This window comes from Lithobates pipiens, unplaced genomic scaffold (assembly GCF_037356315.1).
Source record: "Lithobates pipiens isolate NorthernLeopardFrog02 unplaced genomic scaffold, aLitPip1_a1.2 Scaffold_22, whole genome shotgun sequence".
NCBI classification, from domain to species: Eukaryota; Metazoa; Chordata; class Amphibia; order Anura; family Ranidae; genus Lithobates; species Lithobates pipiens.
The window spans coordinates 177,131,042-177,152,600 of NW_027507784.1; the positions used below are offsets into that span (position 1 = coordinate 177,131,042).

The following is a 21,559-nucleotide window of genomic DNA, read 5'->3' on the forward strand; positions in this document are numbered from 1 at the left end:
CTATATGCCCTCTACGAGTTTGCGGACCCTGTTCATGCAAGCCTTGTAAGGACCCACTAGATTGTGATGCTTACAGACCTATCTCATTAACTAATGTAGATGTAATGGTGCATGGTATTGTCATAAAAGGTGTTTGGGGATCTGGGTGCCAGGGGACATGTGTCAATGTAAAAAACCTTTTAAAAATCACAGTTTTTTCGGGAGCAGTGATTTTAATAATGTTTAAAGTGACACGATAAAAGTGAAATATTCCTTTAAATTTTGTACCTGGGGGGTGTCTATAGTATGCCTGTAAAGTGGCAAATGTTTCCCATGTTTAGAACAGTCCCTGCACAAAATGACATTTCTAAAGGAAAAAAAGTAATTTAAAACTACTATCCCAGCAATACTGATAAAAGTCATTGAAAAAAACGGCATAGGATCCCCCCAGTCCATTACCAGGCCTTTTGGGCCTGGTATGAATATTAAGGGGAACCCCAAACCAAAATTTTTTTTAAAAATGGCGTGAGGGTCCCCCCAAAAATCCATACTAGACCGTTATCTGAGCACGCAACCTGGCAGGCCACAGGAAAAGAGGTGGTGATGAGAGAGTGCCACTCTCCTGAACTGTATTAGGCCACATGACCTCAACATGGGGAGGGTGCTTTGTGTCCTTTATTAAAAAATAAAAATGTCCCACGAAGTCCATTCATCTTCTTCTATGGCTCTGCCGACGGACCGGAAAAAAACCCGCTACTGATCGGTCTCCATGGGAGGCTCCCACCATCTGCCGTGTCCTCGCAGGTGACAGGTCTTATATAACCCAGGGCGGGGTCACGCAGTGACGTACATGGGTGACGCCACACCTCTGACACACGGGGCCTTCCCTATGGCTTTCCCAGGGCGTCAGAGGGGGGCGTTTATGTAACCGGGTGTCCCCGCCCCCTCTGATGCCATTGGGAAGCCATTGGGAAATCCCCGTGCGTCAGAGGGGCGGGCTCATCTGGGTATGTCACCGTGTGGCCCCGCCCTCAGTTATATAAGAACTGTCACATACGAGGATGCGTCAGACGGCGGACGCTTTCCATGGAGGCAGATCGGTGGTGTGTTTTTTTCCGTCCATCGGTGGAGTCATAGATGAAGATGAATCGACTTTGTGGGACATTTTTAGTTTTTAATAAAGGACTTGTTCCAAGGTGTGTCTTGTGTCTTGGTACGGATACAATGTACCCGTAATCATTTAATAGGGGGTCCCTGTTAAATGGGGCTTCCAGATTTCGATAAGCCCCCTGCCAGCAGACCCCACAACCTCCAGGCAAGGGTTGTGGGGATGAGGCACTTGTCCGCATCAACATGGGGACAGAGTGCTTTGGGGGGCTACCCCAAAGCACCTAAGGGCATGTGGCCTGGTACAGTTCAGGAGCGCTCTCTCGCCCCCCTCTTTTCCCGCAGCCTGCCAGATTCCATGCTCGGATAAGGCTCTGGTATGAATTTTTGGGGGGCCCTATGCCATTTTTTTTCAATTTTGGCAGGGGTTTCCCCTTAAACCCATACCAGATCTGAAGGGTCTGGTATGGATTTTGGGGGGCCCATATGCCATTAAAAAAAAAAAATTGGTGCAGGATTCCCCTTAATATCCATACCAGAAAATGAAAACGCATTTTTTTTACACAAAGTTGTCCACCTATACAATATTTCTAACAAATAGCATGTACATGCCAAAAATGACACCCCAAAATAGATTCTCCTGAGTATGGTGATACCACGTGTGTGAGACTTTTACCCAGCCTGGCCACATAGAGAGGCCCAACATGCAGGGAGCACCATCAGGTGTTCTAGGATCATACATGTCAAATCTAATTTGACTACCTATTACACGTTTTTGAGGCACTGTATGGGCATGGATGTAGCATGGATGAGAACTGATGTGGCATGGATGAGCATGCATGGGGATGGATGAGCCGCGGATGGAGATGGCTGAGCATGAATGAGTATGCCTGACTACAGCTAGGTATGGCTGGGTGCGGCTGGGTACGAATGGGTACGGCTGAGTATGGCTGGGTATGGCTAAGCATGAATGAATATAAATACGGCTGGGCACGGCTGAGCATGAATGAGTATGAATGAGTATGCCTGGCTATGGCTGGGTATGGCTGGATACGGCTGAGTATGGCTGGGTGCAACTTGGTACATCTTAGTACGGCTGGGTACGATTGAGTACAGCGGGGTACGGCTGAGTGCGGTTGGGTACGACTGGGTACCGCTGAGTGCGGTTAAGTGCGTCTGGGTACGGCTGGATACTGCTAAGTATGGCTGGGTACGGCTGGGTATGGATGGCATGGCTGAGCATGGATGGATAGATGAGTATTGCTGAGTATGGATGGAGGGCTGAGCATGGATAAGCACTGATGAGTATGGATGGATGTATGAGTATTGCTGAGGCTGGATTAATGGCTGGATAATATTGCTGAGGATGGATGAGTATTGCTGAGGATGGATGGATGAGTATTGCAGAGGATGGATGGATGGATGAGTATTGCTGAGGATGGATGGATGAGTATTGCTGAGAATGGATGAATATTGCTGAGGATGGATGGATGAGTATTGCTGAGGATGGATGAGTATTGCTGAGGATGAATGGATGAGTATTGCTGAGGATGGATGGATGGATGGATGAGTATTGCTGAGGATGGATGGATGGCTGAGCATGGATGGCTAAGTATTGATGAGGATGATTATCTGAGTATTGATGAGGATGGATGTCTGAGTATTGATGAGGATGGATGGCTGAGCATGAATGGATCGATGGCTGGAGTTGTCACATATCAGCACTGTGGGAACTGCACATCCAGCCCACAGTGCTTCTGCCTCTGATCTCTCTCCTCTCTGTGCCAATTCATACAGAGCGGAGAAAAGAAACCGGATGTGACGCTGGTTTATTTACAAGTGATCGATCCATCCTTTGACGGAGCGTTCACATGGTAAACGGCCGCTATCAGCGACCATTTACTGTTACCAGGTACGAGCCCCGGGGGGGGGGTGCAAGCGGGAGCAAGATTCTGGGAGGAAGTCAATGTATGCCTTCTGAAAGTTATCCGACCGCTCTGCAGCCATCATTCGGCTATAGCGTGGTTGGCATGTAGTTAAAGGCCAGATTTAAAAAAAATTCAGCATTTAAAAGAGCCAAACTTGACATTTCAAATGCTTTTAAGTGTAAAGGAGGGATTTGGGATCTTATAGACCCAGATCTCTCCATAAAGAGTACCTGCCACTGCCTATTGCTGTCACAAGGGATATTTACATTCCTTGTAACAGCAATAAAAGTGATCAGGATTTTTTTTTTTAAAAGCATCACATATGGAGATTTTTAAGTACCGTAGTTTGTCCCAATTCCACGAGTGTGTGCAATTTTAAAGCATATTAGGTATCTTATTAATATCTTCATTTATTAGCAAGTGAATGTGGCCCTCCATGCCTTCACATACATTGAGTCCGGGCCTTAAGTGGAAAAAGCTTGCTGACACCTTCTGTACACCATCTATATACAGAAAGCCTTCAGGCCATATGGTTAAAATGGTCAGCTTTTATTTATTCATGCAAAACCTTTATACCAAAAGGAAAAAAAATGGTTTGCTGTAACTGCTTATAAAGGAGCTGGAGTTTTGCTTCAATTTGTTAGTATATCTACATCTGCTAATAAATGTAACACTACCCTGCCCCCAGACTGAGAACACTGCTGTCAGCTGTGCCTCCTGTACTCTTTGCTCCAGTGTTGTGTCCCACTAATACAGAAGGTGTGTTACTGGTAGGGATGAGCTTCGTGTTCGAGTCGAACGTACGTTCGACTCGAACATTGGCTGTTCGGGCGTTCGGCGAAATCCGAACTCTTGGTCCGTTCGCGTCAAAATTCGTATGGCGCGCGCGGACCACAATGCACTGCGATGGCGCAGTGCATTGCTGGCTCATGATTGGCCAAGCATGCACTGTGACCCCGCATGCTTGGCCAATCGCAGCACCAGCAGCGAGGAGAGCCATGATTGGCCACAGGCATCCTGCCTGTGGCCAATCATAGCTCAGGCTGTGTAGTGCACGCCCCACACTATATAAGGCCGCCTTTGAGGCGGCCTTGTGTAGTGTGTTGGAATCTGAAGCAGTGGGTGTTCTGTGTACCTTCAACACAGTTACACACCAATCGTTTTTGGCTGATTTCCTATCTTGCTCTTGTGAAGTGGTTATTGTCTGTGCCCTGACCGCAGTATACACCACTACACTATATTCACCTCACCTATATAGCTAGCTAGTGATCTATCTTTAACCACTTAACAACCGCCCATTGCCGATTAACGGCTTCAGGGCGGTTGTTTAACTCTGAGAGGCCGTTAATTAAGGGGCTCCCAGAATTCTGCTCTCGCGCGCCCCCTGGGGCGCGCACTCGAGAGCATCCGTGACCGCCGGGTCCACAGGACCCGGCGCATCACGGATCACGGTAAACGGCCGCTCGTCGCGGCCGTTTATCACGTGATCGCTCCGTCAAATGATGGAGTGATCACTTGTAAACAAACCGGCGTCATGTTATGACGCCGGTTCCTCCCTCCCCTCTCTGTACCGATCGGTACAGCGGAGGGGAAAGAGATCGGTGTCAGCAGCGATGTGGGCTGCATCTGCAGTGCCCACATCGCTGCTCACCGAATTTAACCCCTCAATTCCCTGCCAATACTCTGCAATACCAGTGCATACTCTGCAGTACCCTGCCATTACTCTGCAGTACCCCCCATTACTCTGCAGTACCCTGCCTTTACTCTGCAGTACCCCCCATTACTCTGCAGTAACCCCCATTACTCTGCAGTACCCTGCCATTACTCTGCAGTACCCCCCAATACTCTGCAGTACCCGCCATTACTCTGCAGTACCCCGCCATTACTCTGCAGTGCAGTACCCTGCCATTACTCTGCAGTACCCTGCCATTACTCTGCAGTACCCTGTCCCTACTCTGCAGTACCCTGCCATTACTCTGTAGTACTCCCCAATACTCTGCAGTACCCTGCTATTACTCTGTAGTACCCCGCCAATACCCCGCCAATACTCTGCAATACCAGTGCATACTCTGCAGTACCCTGCCATTACTCTGCAGTACCCCCCATTACTCTGCAGTACCCTGCCTTTACTCTGCAGTACCCTGCCATTACTCTGTAGTACTCCCCAATACTCTGCAGTACCCTGCTATTACTCTGTAGTACCCCGCCAATACCCCGCCAATACTCTGCAATACCCTGCCATAAATTGCCATACCCAGCCATACTCGGAGATACCCAGCCATACTCGGAGATACCCAGCCATACTCGGTGATACCCTGAAATACCCAGCCATAGACGCCCCTCACCGCCCTCCGGTGCTTCTACCAACTCGCCAGTACGATCAAAGCCAGAATCTTTTTTTTATTTTTTATTTCAGGCTTCCCATCCTAGAGGTGAGATGTGGGGTCATATTGACCCCCCAGATTTCACTGTAAAGAGGACCTGTCACCCCATATTCCTATTACAAGGGATGTTTACATTCCTTGTAATAGGAATAAAAGTGATCAAAAATATATTTTTGGGGAAAATAAATAAAGTAAAATGAACAATAAAAAAAAAAAAAAAAAATTAAAGCGCCCATGTCCCCATGTGCTCGCATGCAGAAGCGAACGCATGCGTAAGCCCCGCCCACATATGAAAACGGTGTTCAAACCACACATGTGAGGTATTGCCGAGAACGTTAGAGCGAGAGCAATAATTCTAATCCTAGACCTCCTCTGCAACTCAAAACATGTAACCAGTAAAAAAAAAATTTATGAAGAAAAAATTACTAATCTGCAAAATTTTATAACAGAAACAAAGAAAAATTCATTTTTTCGCAGAATTTCCGGTCTTTTTTCTTTTATAGCACAAAAAATAAAAAAACTGAGAGGTGATTAAATACCACCAAAAGAAAGCTCTATTTGTGTGAAAAAAAGAACAAACATTTCATATAGGTCCAGTGTTGCATGACTGAGTAATTGTCATTCAAAATGTGAGAGCACCAAAAGCTGAAAATTGGTCTGGTTATTAAGGGTGTTTATGTGCCCAGTGGTCAAGTGGTTAATAATAGAGCTTGCAGTCAGTAGTGTTAGGAGATAGTGCGTGCTGTCTGCGTGCTCTGTACCCAGTACATACCGCTATAATATAGGGCAGGCCCCTACTTTCAAACATCCAACTTACAAACATCTCCTACTTGCAAACGGAAGGAGACAGCAGCAAGTGAGATGAAAAAAGACAGATGGCAAAACAAATTATACAGGGGTGATAACCCTTCCCTATGTTTTCCAAAAAGCTTAAAAATCGTTTTTTTGACTGGAGCTACACTTTAAAAATGTACCAGTTGAAAATTACAAACAGATTCAACTTAACACAACAAACCTACACAGTCCCTGTCTTGTTTGCACCGCCTGTATACTGCTGTTCTGAGTATATAGGGCCTGGGGGCCACACGCATTTCCTTTTTTTAATATGGGTACAGGGTTCCCCTTAATATGCGTACAAGACCCAAATAGGCTGGTAATGGGCAGGGAGGGCTACCCATGCCATTTTTCTGAATGATTTTCAACCATATTGCAGGAACCAGATATAACATTAAAACCGCAGTTTTAAATGGTGTTATTTCCGTTAAATGTCATTTTGTGCAGGGACTGTTCTAAACACGGGAAACACGTGGCATTTCACAGGCATACTACAGACACCCCCCAGGCACCATATTTAAAGTAATATTTCACTTTTTTTTTTTCACTTTAATCGTCATTAAAATCAGTGCTCCCGCCAAAACGGCCGTTTTTAAAACTTTTTTTTGCATTGACCCATGTCCCCTGAGGCAGGAGTCAGGTCCCCAAACCCTTTTTAGGACAGTATCTTGCATATTAGCCGTTAAAATTAGCACTTTCCATTTCGAACGTTCGAGTCCCATAGACTTCAATGGGGTTCTAACGTTCGTAACGAACGCGGGGGCCGTTCGCAAGTTCTGGTGCGAACCGAACCGGGGGGTGTTCGGCTCATCCCTAGTTACTGGCCAGTTTGGCAGGGAAAAAAGTCAAAGAAAAGAAAACGGATGCAGCCAGCACATCTAATAATTGGTAAGCCGCAATATAATACAATTTTGGTTTCAGGTTTATTACCGCTTCAATGTATTAGGAATGATAATCATAATGGACACATTTACAAAAATAATAACACATATAGCTTTTCTCTTCTTTTTCTTATGCATTATATACTACTACCTGATGCAATCCTTAAGAACAGGTTCATTAGCAGAATCTAAGCGTATATTTACACCTAATTCAATTATAACATCCCCACGTTGCTAATTTGGCCCCAGAAAAAAATCACAGAATCAGAGATGCCCTTTTAGATCACTTTTTCATGTCTAAACCAATAAATGTGACACATCGCTATCACTGTAGTTTAATAACGGTGGAATTTAATTAAAAATATTTTTAACAATTCCACACTCACCAAAGATAGGAGCAAGTTTTTAATGAATAGATTTGAAACGATACATGGTTAGCTTTTAGTTTGTTTTGACTGCAATGTTTTGATTTTTGTTTTTTATTCTTTTAACCTATAATTCATCTAAAAGTATTGCTGTCTCTGTCCTGTGAAAACTATACAGAAGCATAAAGTACATTTAAGTGAAAAATGTATAAAAAAAAACAAAAAAAAAACCAATGCTTAACACAATTAAAGCAAAGCTAATATTTATATATATATGTACACAGCATGTACTTAATAAAGAGTATGAAAAGCACACTAAAATTTATAAAATAATGTCCTTTACGGGCAACTGTCATTTTTTTTTATTTATTCAGGATTTTACAAAAGAAATTTTTAGCACCATCAGACATTTTGTGGACTTTCCCCATTCTCTTTACAACAACAGCACAGCACCTTTTCATATGTAACAAGAAACAATTGTATTTTAAATGCATCCCAGCATCACGAGATGAGGTAGCTTATGCTATGAAACGTTTGATCCTTTTGTACCTGACATCTTGTTGTGGGTAAAAATAGAAAATATGATTCATAAACTGTACATAACAGTTTGTTTGCATTATGAATATAGTCCCTCATTATTTAAATCTATTTTTTTTAGAGATATGGTATGTGTACTTAAAAAAGACATGAGAATAAAATAAAAACTTGCCTTTAAAACTTGTAAATAAATATTTCTATTTTTTTTTTTTTGTCATTCTGCACCACATTGAATATCATATGTTTATACATACTTATATAAAGTGAAAGTCATGGCAATATTTTTTCATCAACGCTTTGGCCCTAATTAATACACCTTACCTTTTATGTTATTACCCTGCAGTCAACACTCATGCTATAACAGCCACTAAATTTGAGTCCCATTCTGAGGAACAGCTCTTCTGTGCTGAAGTGGAGACAAGCAAGTAAATTGCAACAATTTTGGCACTAACAATGCCACCAATGCTCAGGGGCAGATACACTGGGCAAAAGCATCACGTCAGTGACATTAGCACCTTTCCCTCCACTAATGAAGGGTTATTGATAGCATAGTACCCCCCCCCCCCCCCACACACACCCAGTTCCATGTCTATTATCAGGCTGAATCTCTGCAATGATCCCTATAGGGCTGCCTATTTCAAAAAAGGGAGAAGACCAGCAGGAATATGTGACCTGATTTTAGCGGAACATTTATTGGTACTTCTACTATTTAATTTTATAGGTGAAGCTGTATTAATGGACATAGCAATTAGTTTCTCTAATAAATTTTATTCTGGTGCCTTGACTTTCACTTCAATGTCCTTGCATTACAGATAAACTATAATACAAAAAGAGATATCAAAAATCCATCAAGCTTTGTAACTCATTTTTACAGTATTTTGTACAACAATTTGGATTGAATGGTAAACGTATTACTAATCTCTCCATGCTTAAAATGTGTAAAGTGATCAATTGCTGAAAATAGAAATAACCTTGTAGGTTTATGAAATCTTTCACAACCAGAAATGACAATAATAAATATTGACATCTAGTTTAAGTTCACATACTAAAACTATCCAGACACCTGTGCCAAACCAACCAATTCATCAAAATATGAACACTGTGAATGGTACAGATACAATGGAAATCTTGGGGACGAATATTCACAGGCAATGTGAATTTGGCAAATCGGGAAAGGACTCCAACACTGACATATGGCTTTTACCAAATATGCCAGTGTTTTAGCTTATTTACCATTAATTGCACAAAGTAAAATATAAAGCTTGATGAACTGGATCCAAAGTAAGACAATGGTGCCTTAAAACACATTTTTAGACATGGACAAGTAAAATCTGGAAATGTACCTTCACATGTGAAGATATTGGGCATGCATTGATGTAAACATTAGAACATTGGCTATACATTTCCCAATTAGATGCTGGATCACTCTTAAATATGAAAGAATAAACCGCAAATGAAAACTATAAAGAAACATTGGTCCTTTTACAGTATTTCTGCTCTTGAATTAAAAAAATGTAAAATAAATACTTGGTGGTAGGCCAGGCAATTAACAAAATGGCAATTCATGGAAACCTGTATGTACAGTGCTGGTGTGTTGCCAGCTATTATTTTCAAGAGTCTCAGGATAACGTCAGTCACCTAAAGTTTTTAGATTGTTCTGTTGGTGATTTACAAAAAGCAAACTGGCCCAATGTCTACTCCAAATTCTTGATCTGCGCCGCCAACGTCCACAGGGGCAATATCGGTAATGGGTAGGCGTTTCACATTTTGTGTTCTGTATTCGAAGACAGTCTTGCCTACATTTCCACTGCGTTTCTACAATGTTAAAAAAGAACACAATGTGATTTCATTGCTTAACAGTTAATCAAAAACAAGTTTTATCACATATTAGTTATTCCATCTATTTATTTTTCACTGTTTTGTGAAAGCAAATCTCCCACAGTGTAGCAACAAATAAGGAGATCTGAATGTTAACCACTTGCTTACTGAGCACCTAAACCCCCCTCCTGCCCAGGCCAATTTTCAGCTTTTTGCGATGTCACTCTTTGAATGACAATTGCAAGATCATACAACACTGTACCCAAATGAAATTTTATCATTTTTTTTCCCCACAAACCGAACTATCTTTTCGTGGTATTTGATCACCTCTGGGTTTGTTTTTGTTTTTTTATTTAAAAAGACCGAATAAAAAAAAAATACAAAACCGTTTTATATTTTGTTAATAATTTTGCAAACAGGTAATTTTTCTCCTTCTTTGATGTACGCTGATGAGGCTACACTGATAGGCACTGATAGGCTGCACTGATAGGCACTAATAGGCTGCACTGATGGTCACCAATAGGCTGCATGGATGGACACTGATAAGGCTACACTGATGGGCACTGATAAGGTGGCATTGATGGGCACTAATAAGCAGCACTGGTGGCACTAATAGGCGGCACTGGAGGGTAGTGATGAGGTCGGCACTGGTGGGCATTGATAGGTGGCACTGATGGGCAGCATTGATAGGTGGCACTAAAGGGCACTAATAGGTGGCACTGATAGCTGGCACCGATGGGTGGCAGTGATGGGCACTGATAGGCACTGGTAGGCGACACTGATAAGCAGCACTGGTGGGCATTGATAGGTGGCACTCGTGGCTATTGATAGGTGGCACTCATGAGCATTGACAGGTGCACTGATGTACTTATGGGCACTGATTGATGGGCACTGTGGGCACTGATTGGTGGGCACCGTGGGCACATATGAGGTGACTTCACTTCTCCCTGCTCAGGACCAATGTTCCTTCAATAGTACCGATGTCCCTTCAACAGGAGCCAGTGGTCCCAAAGCCCTGGTATGAAAGTGGGGAACCCATGCCATTTTTTTCTTAATTCTGTCATAGGGCTCCCCTTAACCACTTCAATACACTACATTATATATTGTACACTGCACTATATACCACTATATACCATGCACTGTATTATATATACTACACTGAGTGCACTATATACTCTGAACTTCAGTATATATACTATACGGACTGCACTATATACTCTGCTGAAAAACTGAGCCTTAGGTCTTGATGGTGGCAGAACACGGTAACCCCTCACAGTTACTCTTGTTGGGCGCAGGAACGGTCCCTGCTGTTAAATATTATTTCAAACATTTTAATTGCATACCCCTGTTAAACAGGGGCGGAAACATTGGGCCTGTTAAATATTGCTGCTTGCCCTCTTTTAGTGGCCTGTGAGCGTCTGCCTCTCCATGGAGGCCTTCCAGACATGATGGGTATTTTTTTTAACACTGCCCTATACTGTATTAAAGAGGGATTTCACTGTGTAAAACAATATTAAAAGCCAGCAGCTACAAATACTGCAGCTGCTGACTTTTAATAAATGGACACTCACCTGTCCCAGGGTCCAGCGATGCCGGCAGCCGAGGCCGATCGATCGCTCGGCTCTCAGCTGCTGCCGCCACCATTCTAGGTGAGGGAATCAGGAAGTGAAGCGCTGCAGCTTCACTTCCTGGTTCCCTACTGCGCATGCGCGAGTCGCGCAGCGCAATAGGAATTGTCTGCGCTGTCTCTGGGACCCATGTGTGTCCCAGCAGACAGCGCGCAGGGACAGGAAGAGGCATAGACTCCCGTGGGAGTCTATGCCCGGAAGTGGGTGTAAATACCTGTCAAAGACAAAAAGAGTTTAATAAGATACATGGCCACTCATTAAAATGAGAAGAAAAGAGGTTTAACCTTAAACTGCTTAGAGTGTTCTTTACTGTAAGAGCGGCAAGGATGTGGAATTTCCTTCCACAGGCAGTGGTCTCAGCAGGGGGGCATTGATAGTTTCAGGAAACTATTAGCTAAGCACCTGAACAACCACAACATACAGGGATATACAATGTAATACTGACATATAATCACACACATAGGTTGGACTTGATGGACTTGTGTCTTTTTTCAACCTCCCCTACTATGTAACTATGTAACTATATGAGATTAACAGTGAAAGGATGCAACAAATATAAAACTAAGAGCAGGCAAATTAAAAATGTTGTTTAAGGCCTTATGCACACTGGACATAAAAAAAAAACTAAATTTTCAATAGTGTTTGGCTTTTTTTCTGCTTCTAAACACCCCTCTCTTCTAGCTTATGTATCCTTGCACACATAGGCGTTCAAAGGCATTTAGAGGCAGAAATGTTTGCCTATGCATAGGCAGTTACATTTTTTCATTACAATTTTGTATTTACAATATTTTTTTCCGACATGCACTTACCGAACAAGTGTCTTCCAAAACTGTGTATCTGAAACGGCTGTTCCCTTCTGCTCTAATATCAAGATCATTTGCACCTTTAAGAATAACAGCTTTCTTTAGATTCTGATTCTTCTCATCCAAATATCCAATTGCATTTTTACAATAATAAGTAATATTTTGTGAAGCCTCTTTTGACAAAAGACGCAAAAAAGTCATTTGCGTGACAGCGGTATTTGGGGAATCGCTTTCTCCATAGACAAACTGAAACGAAAAAAATAAAGAAATTACCCTTAACTTTAAAGAAATTACACCTAGAATTTTAAAGTATACTTTGTTTTGGAAAGAAAATGGAAAGTAGTAAGACACTGTATTTTTTTAATTGAGGGTATTTTATAAAGCTAATAGTAAGCCCCTCTTCCTATGCCAACTAAACCAAACCTCCTGCTCCAGTCTAAAGCACAATGCCAGACAAAGATCTAATCTCAGAATTGAAATGTTATTTTCCACATAAATTTCCTTAGTACTTTAGTTTTAAAGCTTCCAAAAAACCAACGTAATAGTACTCACTTATCTAATAGGTAACTATTGACTGAACTCCAGCTAAATAGCTAAATGCATAGGTGAAATAAAGATATGTATGTTGTTGTACCTGCTAAAAGGATTTCTAATTCTAACTATTCCGTTCTGAGATTTACACAGCTATGCCATACTGCACAGCCCTGTCTGACAGAGCAGAAGACTACTTAGGTCTTAGCATTACTTTGACTCTGTTGTGGGTGGGGCCAGAAATATAGTACCCAGCTGAGGAAGCAGCACACACAGAGTCCAGGAAAGCTATCAACAGTTGTAATAATAAGATTGCAGGGTTTAAAGGGTAATAAGAAAGCTGGTAGTTTACAGTCACTAGCACTAGTTTTGCAAAACTTGTGAAAAAGTTTTGGTTACAGGTATAGGAACACTTGCGGTGACATGCACAGTCTCACTTCAGCCATTAGCTCAGTAACTCTTGCAGTAACCGGTATGATTGCCGCTCCACACAGGCACAGCGCAGTTCCCAGCCGGGAATGCACAGGCACGAGGAGGCAATGTGAATATGCTGGCTAGTACTGGGAAGTTGCAGGCCTGGAACACAGATATACATCTGTATCTCTTCAGCATAGTAAGCACAACACAGGTGCAGGCCCAGAAAACCGCAATGGCATCTGTTAGAGGGACAGAATGTGGACACAGGTAGCATCACTGACAAGTTGTGACTATGATATTAGAGACAAGATGTATTCTGGAGCAAGCAGCTGTATCCCCAACTCTGACCCTCCTCACAAAGGAACCTCACCCTAGGCTAAAGCAGTGTCTCTGACTAGCAAGGTGCCTCTCCTGACTCTATTGCCTTGCAAATGCTCACCAAAGGCAGAGGGGTACTGCTATTTATTAGCATTTTTCCAATTAATATGGCGGCTTGGTCACTGAGGATGGCAGCATCCAATCTTGCAGCTGTGTCCCCTGTGATACCTATGGAGGCTGCAAGGGTACTCTACTCTATCCACAAGGTGGCAAGGAGCCACCTTCTTGGTTGAGTAGGAACTACACCTGCCAACATTACAAATGGACAGTGAGAAGAGAAGCAGCAAACTGGTGAGCTTATCTCCCTGGCACTCTGCTTTTTTCTTGTACCAGCGTGCTCCTTCCAGTGCAGAGCAGATAATTAAACCTTTGGGCTGCTTATCCTCCCCCCATCAAAGATCTGTTGCACAGGGACTGCCAGAGGCTAAAACAAAGTCAAAATCAGGTACTTACATTGCTTGATTTTAATTAAAAAAATTTAAACTGGTTGTAAACCCTTACAACACACTTTGACCTACAGGTAAGCCTAGATTAAGGCTTACCTGTAGGTCCAAGAAATATCTCCTAAACCTATATGGTTTAGGAGATATTTGCCCGAAGACAGGCACCGATGTCTACAGCGCATGCGCTGCAGATAGCGGCGTGCAGGCACACTGAGCGCGGCATTGTCAACGACGAAGATGCCGCATGTGTCAGCCCCCGTGCGCATGCGCGGGAGTGACGTCATCGCAGCTTCACCGAATGACAGCGGCGGAGCTGCGAGACCCCACCCAGAAGATGGGGGACAGCGGTGACTTCGCTGGCTCCTGTGTCAGGTAAGTGATACATAGTAGTCCATTATGCTTTGCCTTTGCAGGGAATGAAAGAGAAAGTAAACCCATCAGGGTTTACTTCCTCTTTAAGGGCATATTATTGAATGCAGAGCTGCAATACATGGTATCCTTTAAATCTGCCTGGCCACAGTGCAGTCATTTTAACAATTGTATACATAAAACATACCATAGTATTTTCACATATTTTAGAGGTCATCGTTATTAGGTAATACAGATTATGTTAGAATTGCTTCAGGATTCTAATTTTTAAAAGCTATGTATTACTAGGATTGTTATCAATGCAACATAATAAAATATCTCTAAACAACTTACCTGTGCTCCTTTATTCATATCTGCACCATACCATATGGGCTTGAAATTATCTCCCCCTTTACCAGTCCACCAGGTCTTAATAGGTATTTTGGCAGGATTTGCTGATATACAAGTCTCCCCTGTTTCCATATTACAATAAACCTTGATGGCATCTTCAGAGCAGCCTTGGTTTGGATCTATCCAGTACTCTCCTGGGAGCAAACAAATTGAAATATATGAATATAACAAATACAGTTAATACAATTGTGAGATTTCAAGATAGATATGTATAGATACATATTTATATTGATAAATCATATTTAAAGAATAACTCAATATACCCTTCTGCACTATGAACAAAAAAAAAAAATAATAATAATAATAATAATAATAAATGAAAAAAAAAAACCTCACCCTCACCCCCCAAAATGTGTGAACGTGACACACCTGCTGTATGTGCAGTATATAACCAACCTACATAGTGAATAACAAATTCACACAATGCGGTGCTAAAAACAAATAGTTAATAAATAAATCAGTGCTGACATAATCCACTATTCAAATGAATGTGCATATCAAAATGACAAAAGACACAGCAGTGAAAAAAATAATAATTAAACTATTTAACCGTAATAAGTAAGTAATAAAACATCCAATGAAGTGTTGTCTAAACGTTTCATAGATCTGTGGGGTTCATTTACTAAAAAACGGAGAGTGCACAATTTGGTGCAGCTGTGCATGGTAGACAAAAAAGACGAATTCCATAAATTCCAACATGATTACATTTCGTGTATACATTTTACAACCCCTCCACGAACCCCCCCCCCCCCAGTTCCTCAATCCGACCCCATCCTCTTCCCTCATTTCCCCATCAATCCCCTGTCTGATTTTTCGCTCTCTTTCTCCCAGTTCTCCCTATTCCCCCAATCTTATGCTCTGCATTGATCAGATGAGGTATCACAGATTCTTTATCTTGTTTTGTTGATCTTTCTGTCCCGTGAAACAAGCTCATCCAAGGTTCTTCTGGTATTTCTCTAATGGTGATTTATTTTATTACCTGTAAAATCTCTCTCCAATAGCTTTTTATTTTTGGGAAATCCCACCAAATGTGTGCCATTGTTCCCAATACTTTACATCCCTGCCAACAATGTGGTGATTTCCCTATTTGATATTTACTTATTTTGTCTGGGGTTATATACCACCTCGTAAGGTATTTGTCGTTCTCTCAGCTGTGTTGGTGTCTACTGCAAGGCTATGTACCAGTCTCAATATTTTTCTTAGTTTTTGTTTATTCCCTCATGCTTCTAATTCTTTTTCACATTTTTTATGCATGGCAGAACCTCCAGTTCTTCCATCTCCATCAGAATTTTATAAATCTGTGATATTCCATTTTTTGTATTTGTTGCAATACTCAGCCTCTCCAGTGGCCTTAGGTCTTCCACTGATTTAATGGTTGTGGCAAAATGCTTCAACTGGAGGTACAGCCATTCATTAATCACCAACAAATCTGTCTTGTGTTTTAATTCTTGAATTGTGCATATTTTCCCCTTTTCTGTTATATCCTTTAATTGTGCGTTTTCATTTTTTATCCAAGCTCCATTTAATTTCCCTTTTCCCAGTGTGAAATAATTTGTTTCTTTTAGTGGTGTTAATGGAGAGTTGTATTTCCATGTGCCTTGTTTATGTCTTAGATCCCAAATTCTAAGTACATTTTGTGTCATGTGTATTCTCACCCAGTGCTCTATATTGAGGTGGAATCCAAATGATTCTACCCAGCCATATATCACTTATTGTGTTCTCAATTTGTACCCATCTTTTTTCTTTTTTTTTTCTCTTGTCCACTCCATTACTCATGAGGTTAAAGAGGAAGTAAAACCTCTTAAAATTTAAAAAAAAATACACCCTGCAAGACAAAGGCATAATGAGCTAGTATGCATATTATGCCTAAATATTTTAATTCTGTCTTCCATGTAAATTTAAATTCTTGCAGTAAGCGCCCTTTTTCCTGTTTATTTATGTTTACGTTTAAGATCTCTGATTTTGAAAGATTTATTTTTATATTTGATATTTCTCTGTAGTGTTTCATAATCTTCATTAAGTTGGGCATTGTAATCCTAGAGTTAGAGACATAGAGTAATATATCATCAGCGTAAGCTGCTATTTTATGTTCCTCCTCTCCTATCTTAATCCCTCCTATGTCTGCCTGGGTTGTTCCTTATTGTTGCCAGAAGGTGTTCTAGTGATAGTACAAATAGTAAGAGAGATAGGGGGGGCATCCCTGTCTCATTCCATTGAACATTTCAAAATTAAGTTACGTTCCATTAACCTTCACGTTTGCAGTAGGGTGCTTATATAATACTGTACTATCCTTGAGCCCAATCCCATGGCTTCCAGGGTGCTCATCATAAATCCCCAGTCCACCCTGTCGAATGCTTTTTCTGCATCAATCAAAAGAAGTACACCTGGGGTATTTCCCTCTCTGATTTTCTGAAGCAAGAGCAATGTTCACAACCTATTGTCTCTCCCTTCTCTGCCGGGGATGAACCCCACTTGGTCCACATGTACAAAGTCGGTCATCAGGTCCTTCATGCTGGTAACCAATATTTTTGCAAATAGTTTTGTGTTAGCGTTTAACAGGGGTATTGATCTATAACTTGAACATAAGATACTATCTTTTCCCTCCTTTGGAATGATTGTGATTGTGAATGATTGTGATTGAGACCGACAGAGCTTATCTTCCCATCTCATAATTTGTTCCCAATCCATTCATATGTGAACATAGTTTAGCTAATAGATTTTGACGTGAAATCGTCCAGGCCTGGACTTTTTCCTGATGCCGAATCTTTTAAAGCTGTTAATCTCGTCCTTTATTATGGGTTCTTCTAAGGTAACTTGTTCTTGGTTACTTGGGGTAATGTGGCATTTTTTTAAAACTTTTATCTTTTCCAGTCTTCATTTTTCTTGTTGACCCGAGTATAATGACCAGTAATAATTATAGAACACTTTTGCTATTTCCGTTGTTGCAAATACCATCCCCCCAGTTCTAGTCTTTATTTTTTCTATATAGTTTCATGTTTTTTTCTTTTTCAATATTCTTGCCAGGTGTTTCCTCATTTTGTTTCCCCATATATATCTCTCTTTTGTGATTCTGTTGAAGTCCTTTCTCATCTCCTGGTCCAATAGGTTTTTAAGGTTTGTTCCTTTTTATTACTAATTCCTGGAGCCACTCCCCTTCTCCTTTTTTATGCCCCTGCTCTAATTCATGGATTACTTTTATTAATACTTCCATTTTTTTAATTATTTTTTTCCTGAATTCTATCTCTATCAGGATGCCCCTAATATAGGCTTTATGGGCCTCCCAAAGGGTAGCCTCCGTTATCTCCTTTGTATCATTTATTTTAAAATATTATTCTATTTCCTCTTTTATTTTATTTTCCTCTTCTATACCCTGTATTAGTTCTTTGTTTAATCTCCATGAATTTATTTTTCTTTGGACACCTGGATTCCCAGTGCCTACTAGGAGATACAGCAGCCTCTAGTGGTGGAAATTGAGATGCCTGACCTGGTGCACTGGTGGAGGAACAAACAGCTGCAGCATTTGGAACACTGTTTTTTATGATTATTAGAAATCCATTTCAGAAGCAATTAGTGGATGTGATTACCTACCTTAAGGAACTTTCTTTCGGTGGATGGGTGTATAACATTACTTTCTGATATGGATTTATAGTGCATTACTGGACACTGGAGTGGATTGAACTGCTTATCTATTTATGTAGTTTTACAGCATTTGATTCACTTATTCCCTTTGTCTTTTTTTTCCCACACCTTATGTGACATTAACTTGCTTTGTTACTAGAATGTCCATAATTAGCGCTGTCAATGCTTACAATGTTTACATTTTGAGCATCATGGGAGATATGCATCTCCTGAAGGAACACTACCCCAGCTTTGTAATGTTTAACCTCCTTTAAGATTCTATGCCTCTTTGATGGCATGTTAAGCCCACAAACATTATATGATATTAATTTTATTCATGTCATCTTTAATCACAGTGATCTATTTCTAATCTGATTGGGAGAAAAGGAAAAATGTGATTGTGTCTCACTTAGATAGGGATCTCCGGGACCCTTCCCCTCCCTCCTCTCCCCTCTTCCCTCCCTCCTACCTCCCCCACCCTTCTATCCGCCCCCTCTCTCTCTCCCCTTTTGTCCCATTTCTGGCCCTCGAGCCACAGGTGGACACATATTCCATTTCTACTGATGATTCTCTTATCCTGAGGTGAGACTCTGACCATACCTCCCCTCCACCCCCCAATCAACAGAGGAAAAAAAGGGGGGGATGGGCCAGCAGCATGTCAGTGATCCAGGTGTCTCCCCCCTAATCCCACTGTTGCTGGTTACCCCCTTAGCTTTTACTCCCCCTTATACTCCCCTCTCTGTTTATACATTTTCCATGTCTCTCTTCTGTTTCTACTCAATCTACTTAAACTCTGTCTATCTGATCCCAATTTACTGTATATAAACCTATTACTTTTCAGTCTCTAGGATAATTCTTAAACTTTTTTTTTAAGTCTTCCCAGCGGCTCTATGCGATTTTTGCCACAGGTCTTCTTCCTTCTGTGTTGATCTTTCTTCTTCTACCCATCCTGGGATAACCGGAACTTGTAAGTCCAGTTTATTGCAAAATTCTTGTAGATCTTCTGGGAACCTTAATCTTATTGCTCTTCCATCCTTCTAACCTATTAAACATGCTGGAAAACCCCAACTGTACTTAATGTTCTTTAATCACATGTGTTCGAGTAAAGGTCTAAGAAGTCTTTGCCTGACCAGCGTTTTTGGTGCTAGGTCTGTAAAAACTTGTAGAACTACTCCCTCATATTTTATTTGGTGTTTGTCCTCTCATTTTACATAGTTTACATAGTTAGTAAGGTTGAATAAAGACACCAGTCCACCCTGAGTGAGTATCTACAATTGTCCCTATCCCTGTACATTGCACACTCACATTGGTCACTACACTCAAGGAGCCCACAATCCAAGGTCCCCATTCATATACTAGGGCCAATTTTTTTGGCAGAAGCCATTTAACCTACCAGCATGTCTTTGGAGTGTGGGAGGAACCCAGAGCAAACCCACACAGGCACAGGGAGAACATGCAAACTCCAGGCAGGTAGTGTCATGTTTGGGATACGAACCAGCAACCCTTTTTGCTGCTAGGTGAGAGTGCTAACCACTACGCCACTGTGCTGCCAAATTCAAATTTGTGCTTTCTCTTCATACAGTTGGAATCTCACTATAACGTCTCGGGGTATATCTGTTAAATATATTCTGAGGTTTTCTTATCCTATGAACGCTTTCTATCTTGAGGTCCTCTTCAGATATATTGTCCACGAGAGGGTTAAAGATTTTGTTTATTGTTTTTCTTAGGCCGCGTACACACGGGCAGACTGTCTGACGGACTTGGTCCGCTCGTGTGTGGGCTTCAGCAGACTTTTTCAGCGGACAGTCTGGCGGACTAAGTCTTTCGGAATTTCCGAAATATTGTCCGTCCAACTTTGGTTTCAGCGGACAGTCCGCTTGTGTGTAGGCAAGTTGGACGGACTAAGTATGGCGCATGCTCAGAAAGGATTTACACGGCCGAAGGTTGCATTGCAGTGTATTGGACGTCGTATTTCTAGTCCCGTCGTACGTGCTGTACACGTCATCGTGCAAGCTTTCAGCGGACTGTCTGTTCATCGTGTGTGGTCAAGTCCGTTCATTCAAAAGTAGGACGGACTGTCTGTCGGATTGTCTGACGGACTTAGTTGGCCAGACAGTCCACCCGTGTGTACGCGGCCTTAGATCTTCTCCTCTTTCTTCTGGAAGAGCATAAAACTTTACATTTTTCCTTCTATTTTCGCTCTCCTGATCTTCTAATTTATATAGTATTCTCCTCTGCTCTAATTGTATATCTTTAACTTGCTCTTTTAGTTTTATTACTTCTTGAGCTTGATTATCCATTTTTTCTTCTGTCTCCTCTACCCGTGCCAACAACTGACCTAGATCGACCCGTAATGTGGAAATTTCTGTTTTAATAGAGTTCTCTAGTCTTATGAACATGTTGGCATTTGTGCACCCGTTCCTTGTTCCTCCATCTTACTTATTTCCAGTTCACTTTGTGTGCTTATATCTAGATTGATCTGAGATCTTGCATCTTTTTTCCCCAGGTCTTTTTTCTTGTCATTATTCCCTTGTTGCTGTTTATCTAGTCCTGGGCTCTTTGGGCTCCCATCCTTTGTCAAATATATTTTAATCGTACATGTATTTGCATTTTCTTTTGGAGTTTTTATCCTTGTTATTTTTCATTTTCCCATGTTGATTTTTCAACTTGATGTTCCTTCCACACTTTCTTGAAAACTGTATAATTATATGCTCTCAGATTTTTAACAGAGAGTTTTAACACTGTACATATATTGATTCGTGGAACCCTTCTTTACTCCCGGCCCTATTTTAATCCGACTAATAGTCCCTTGTCACACAGTTCCGTAGGAAGTTTATCATTTTGATCAGAGAATACCTTTCTTTAGACCCTTCTTAGGTAATTCATAGTCTATTCATACACATTTGCAACTACCGTCCCTAAGCAGTTTCATAGGTAGTTCATCTGCAGTTTCATCCACAATCTATTCGCAACTTCATATGCGCTTCATAAACTGCTTCTTAACTGTTCAAATAATATTTCAAATGAATGCAAAGCCACTATTACCACAGTTCAATAAGGATTATATAGGACTATTCAGAAAATACCTTATCCCCAACCGATCCTAGACCATTTATAGACAGATCATTGGTTTTATAGGCAGTTTGTAA

The 21,559-nt window shown here is 41.4% G+C and overlaps 1 protein-coding gene across 1 annotated transcript in view; it reads right to left on the reverse strand.

Annotated features, from left to right (window-relative positions):
* Window positions 1–7,825: 7,825 nt before the first annotated feature.
* The window catches only part of COL5A2 (collagen type V alpha 2 chain), a 221,903-nt gene continuing 208,169 nt past the window's right edge, over window positions 7,826–21,559 (reverse strand). The window contains exons 52-54 of the mRNA XM_077448669.1: window positions 14,736–14,926; window positions 12,271–12,510; window positions 7,826–9,830 (exon numbers count right to left, since the gene is read on the reverse strand). Coding sequence (XP_077304795.1) covers window positions 9,684–9,830; window positions 12,271–12,510; window positions 14,736–14,926 — 578 coding nt within the window. The 3' untranslated portion in view covers window positions 7,826–9,683. The remainder of the gene's footprint in view (window positions 9,831–12,270; window positions 12,511–14,735; window positions 14,927–21,559) is intronic.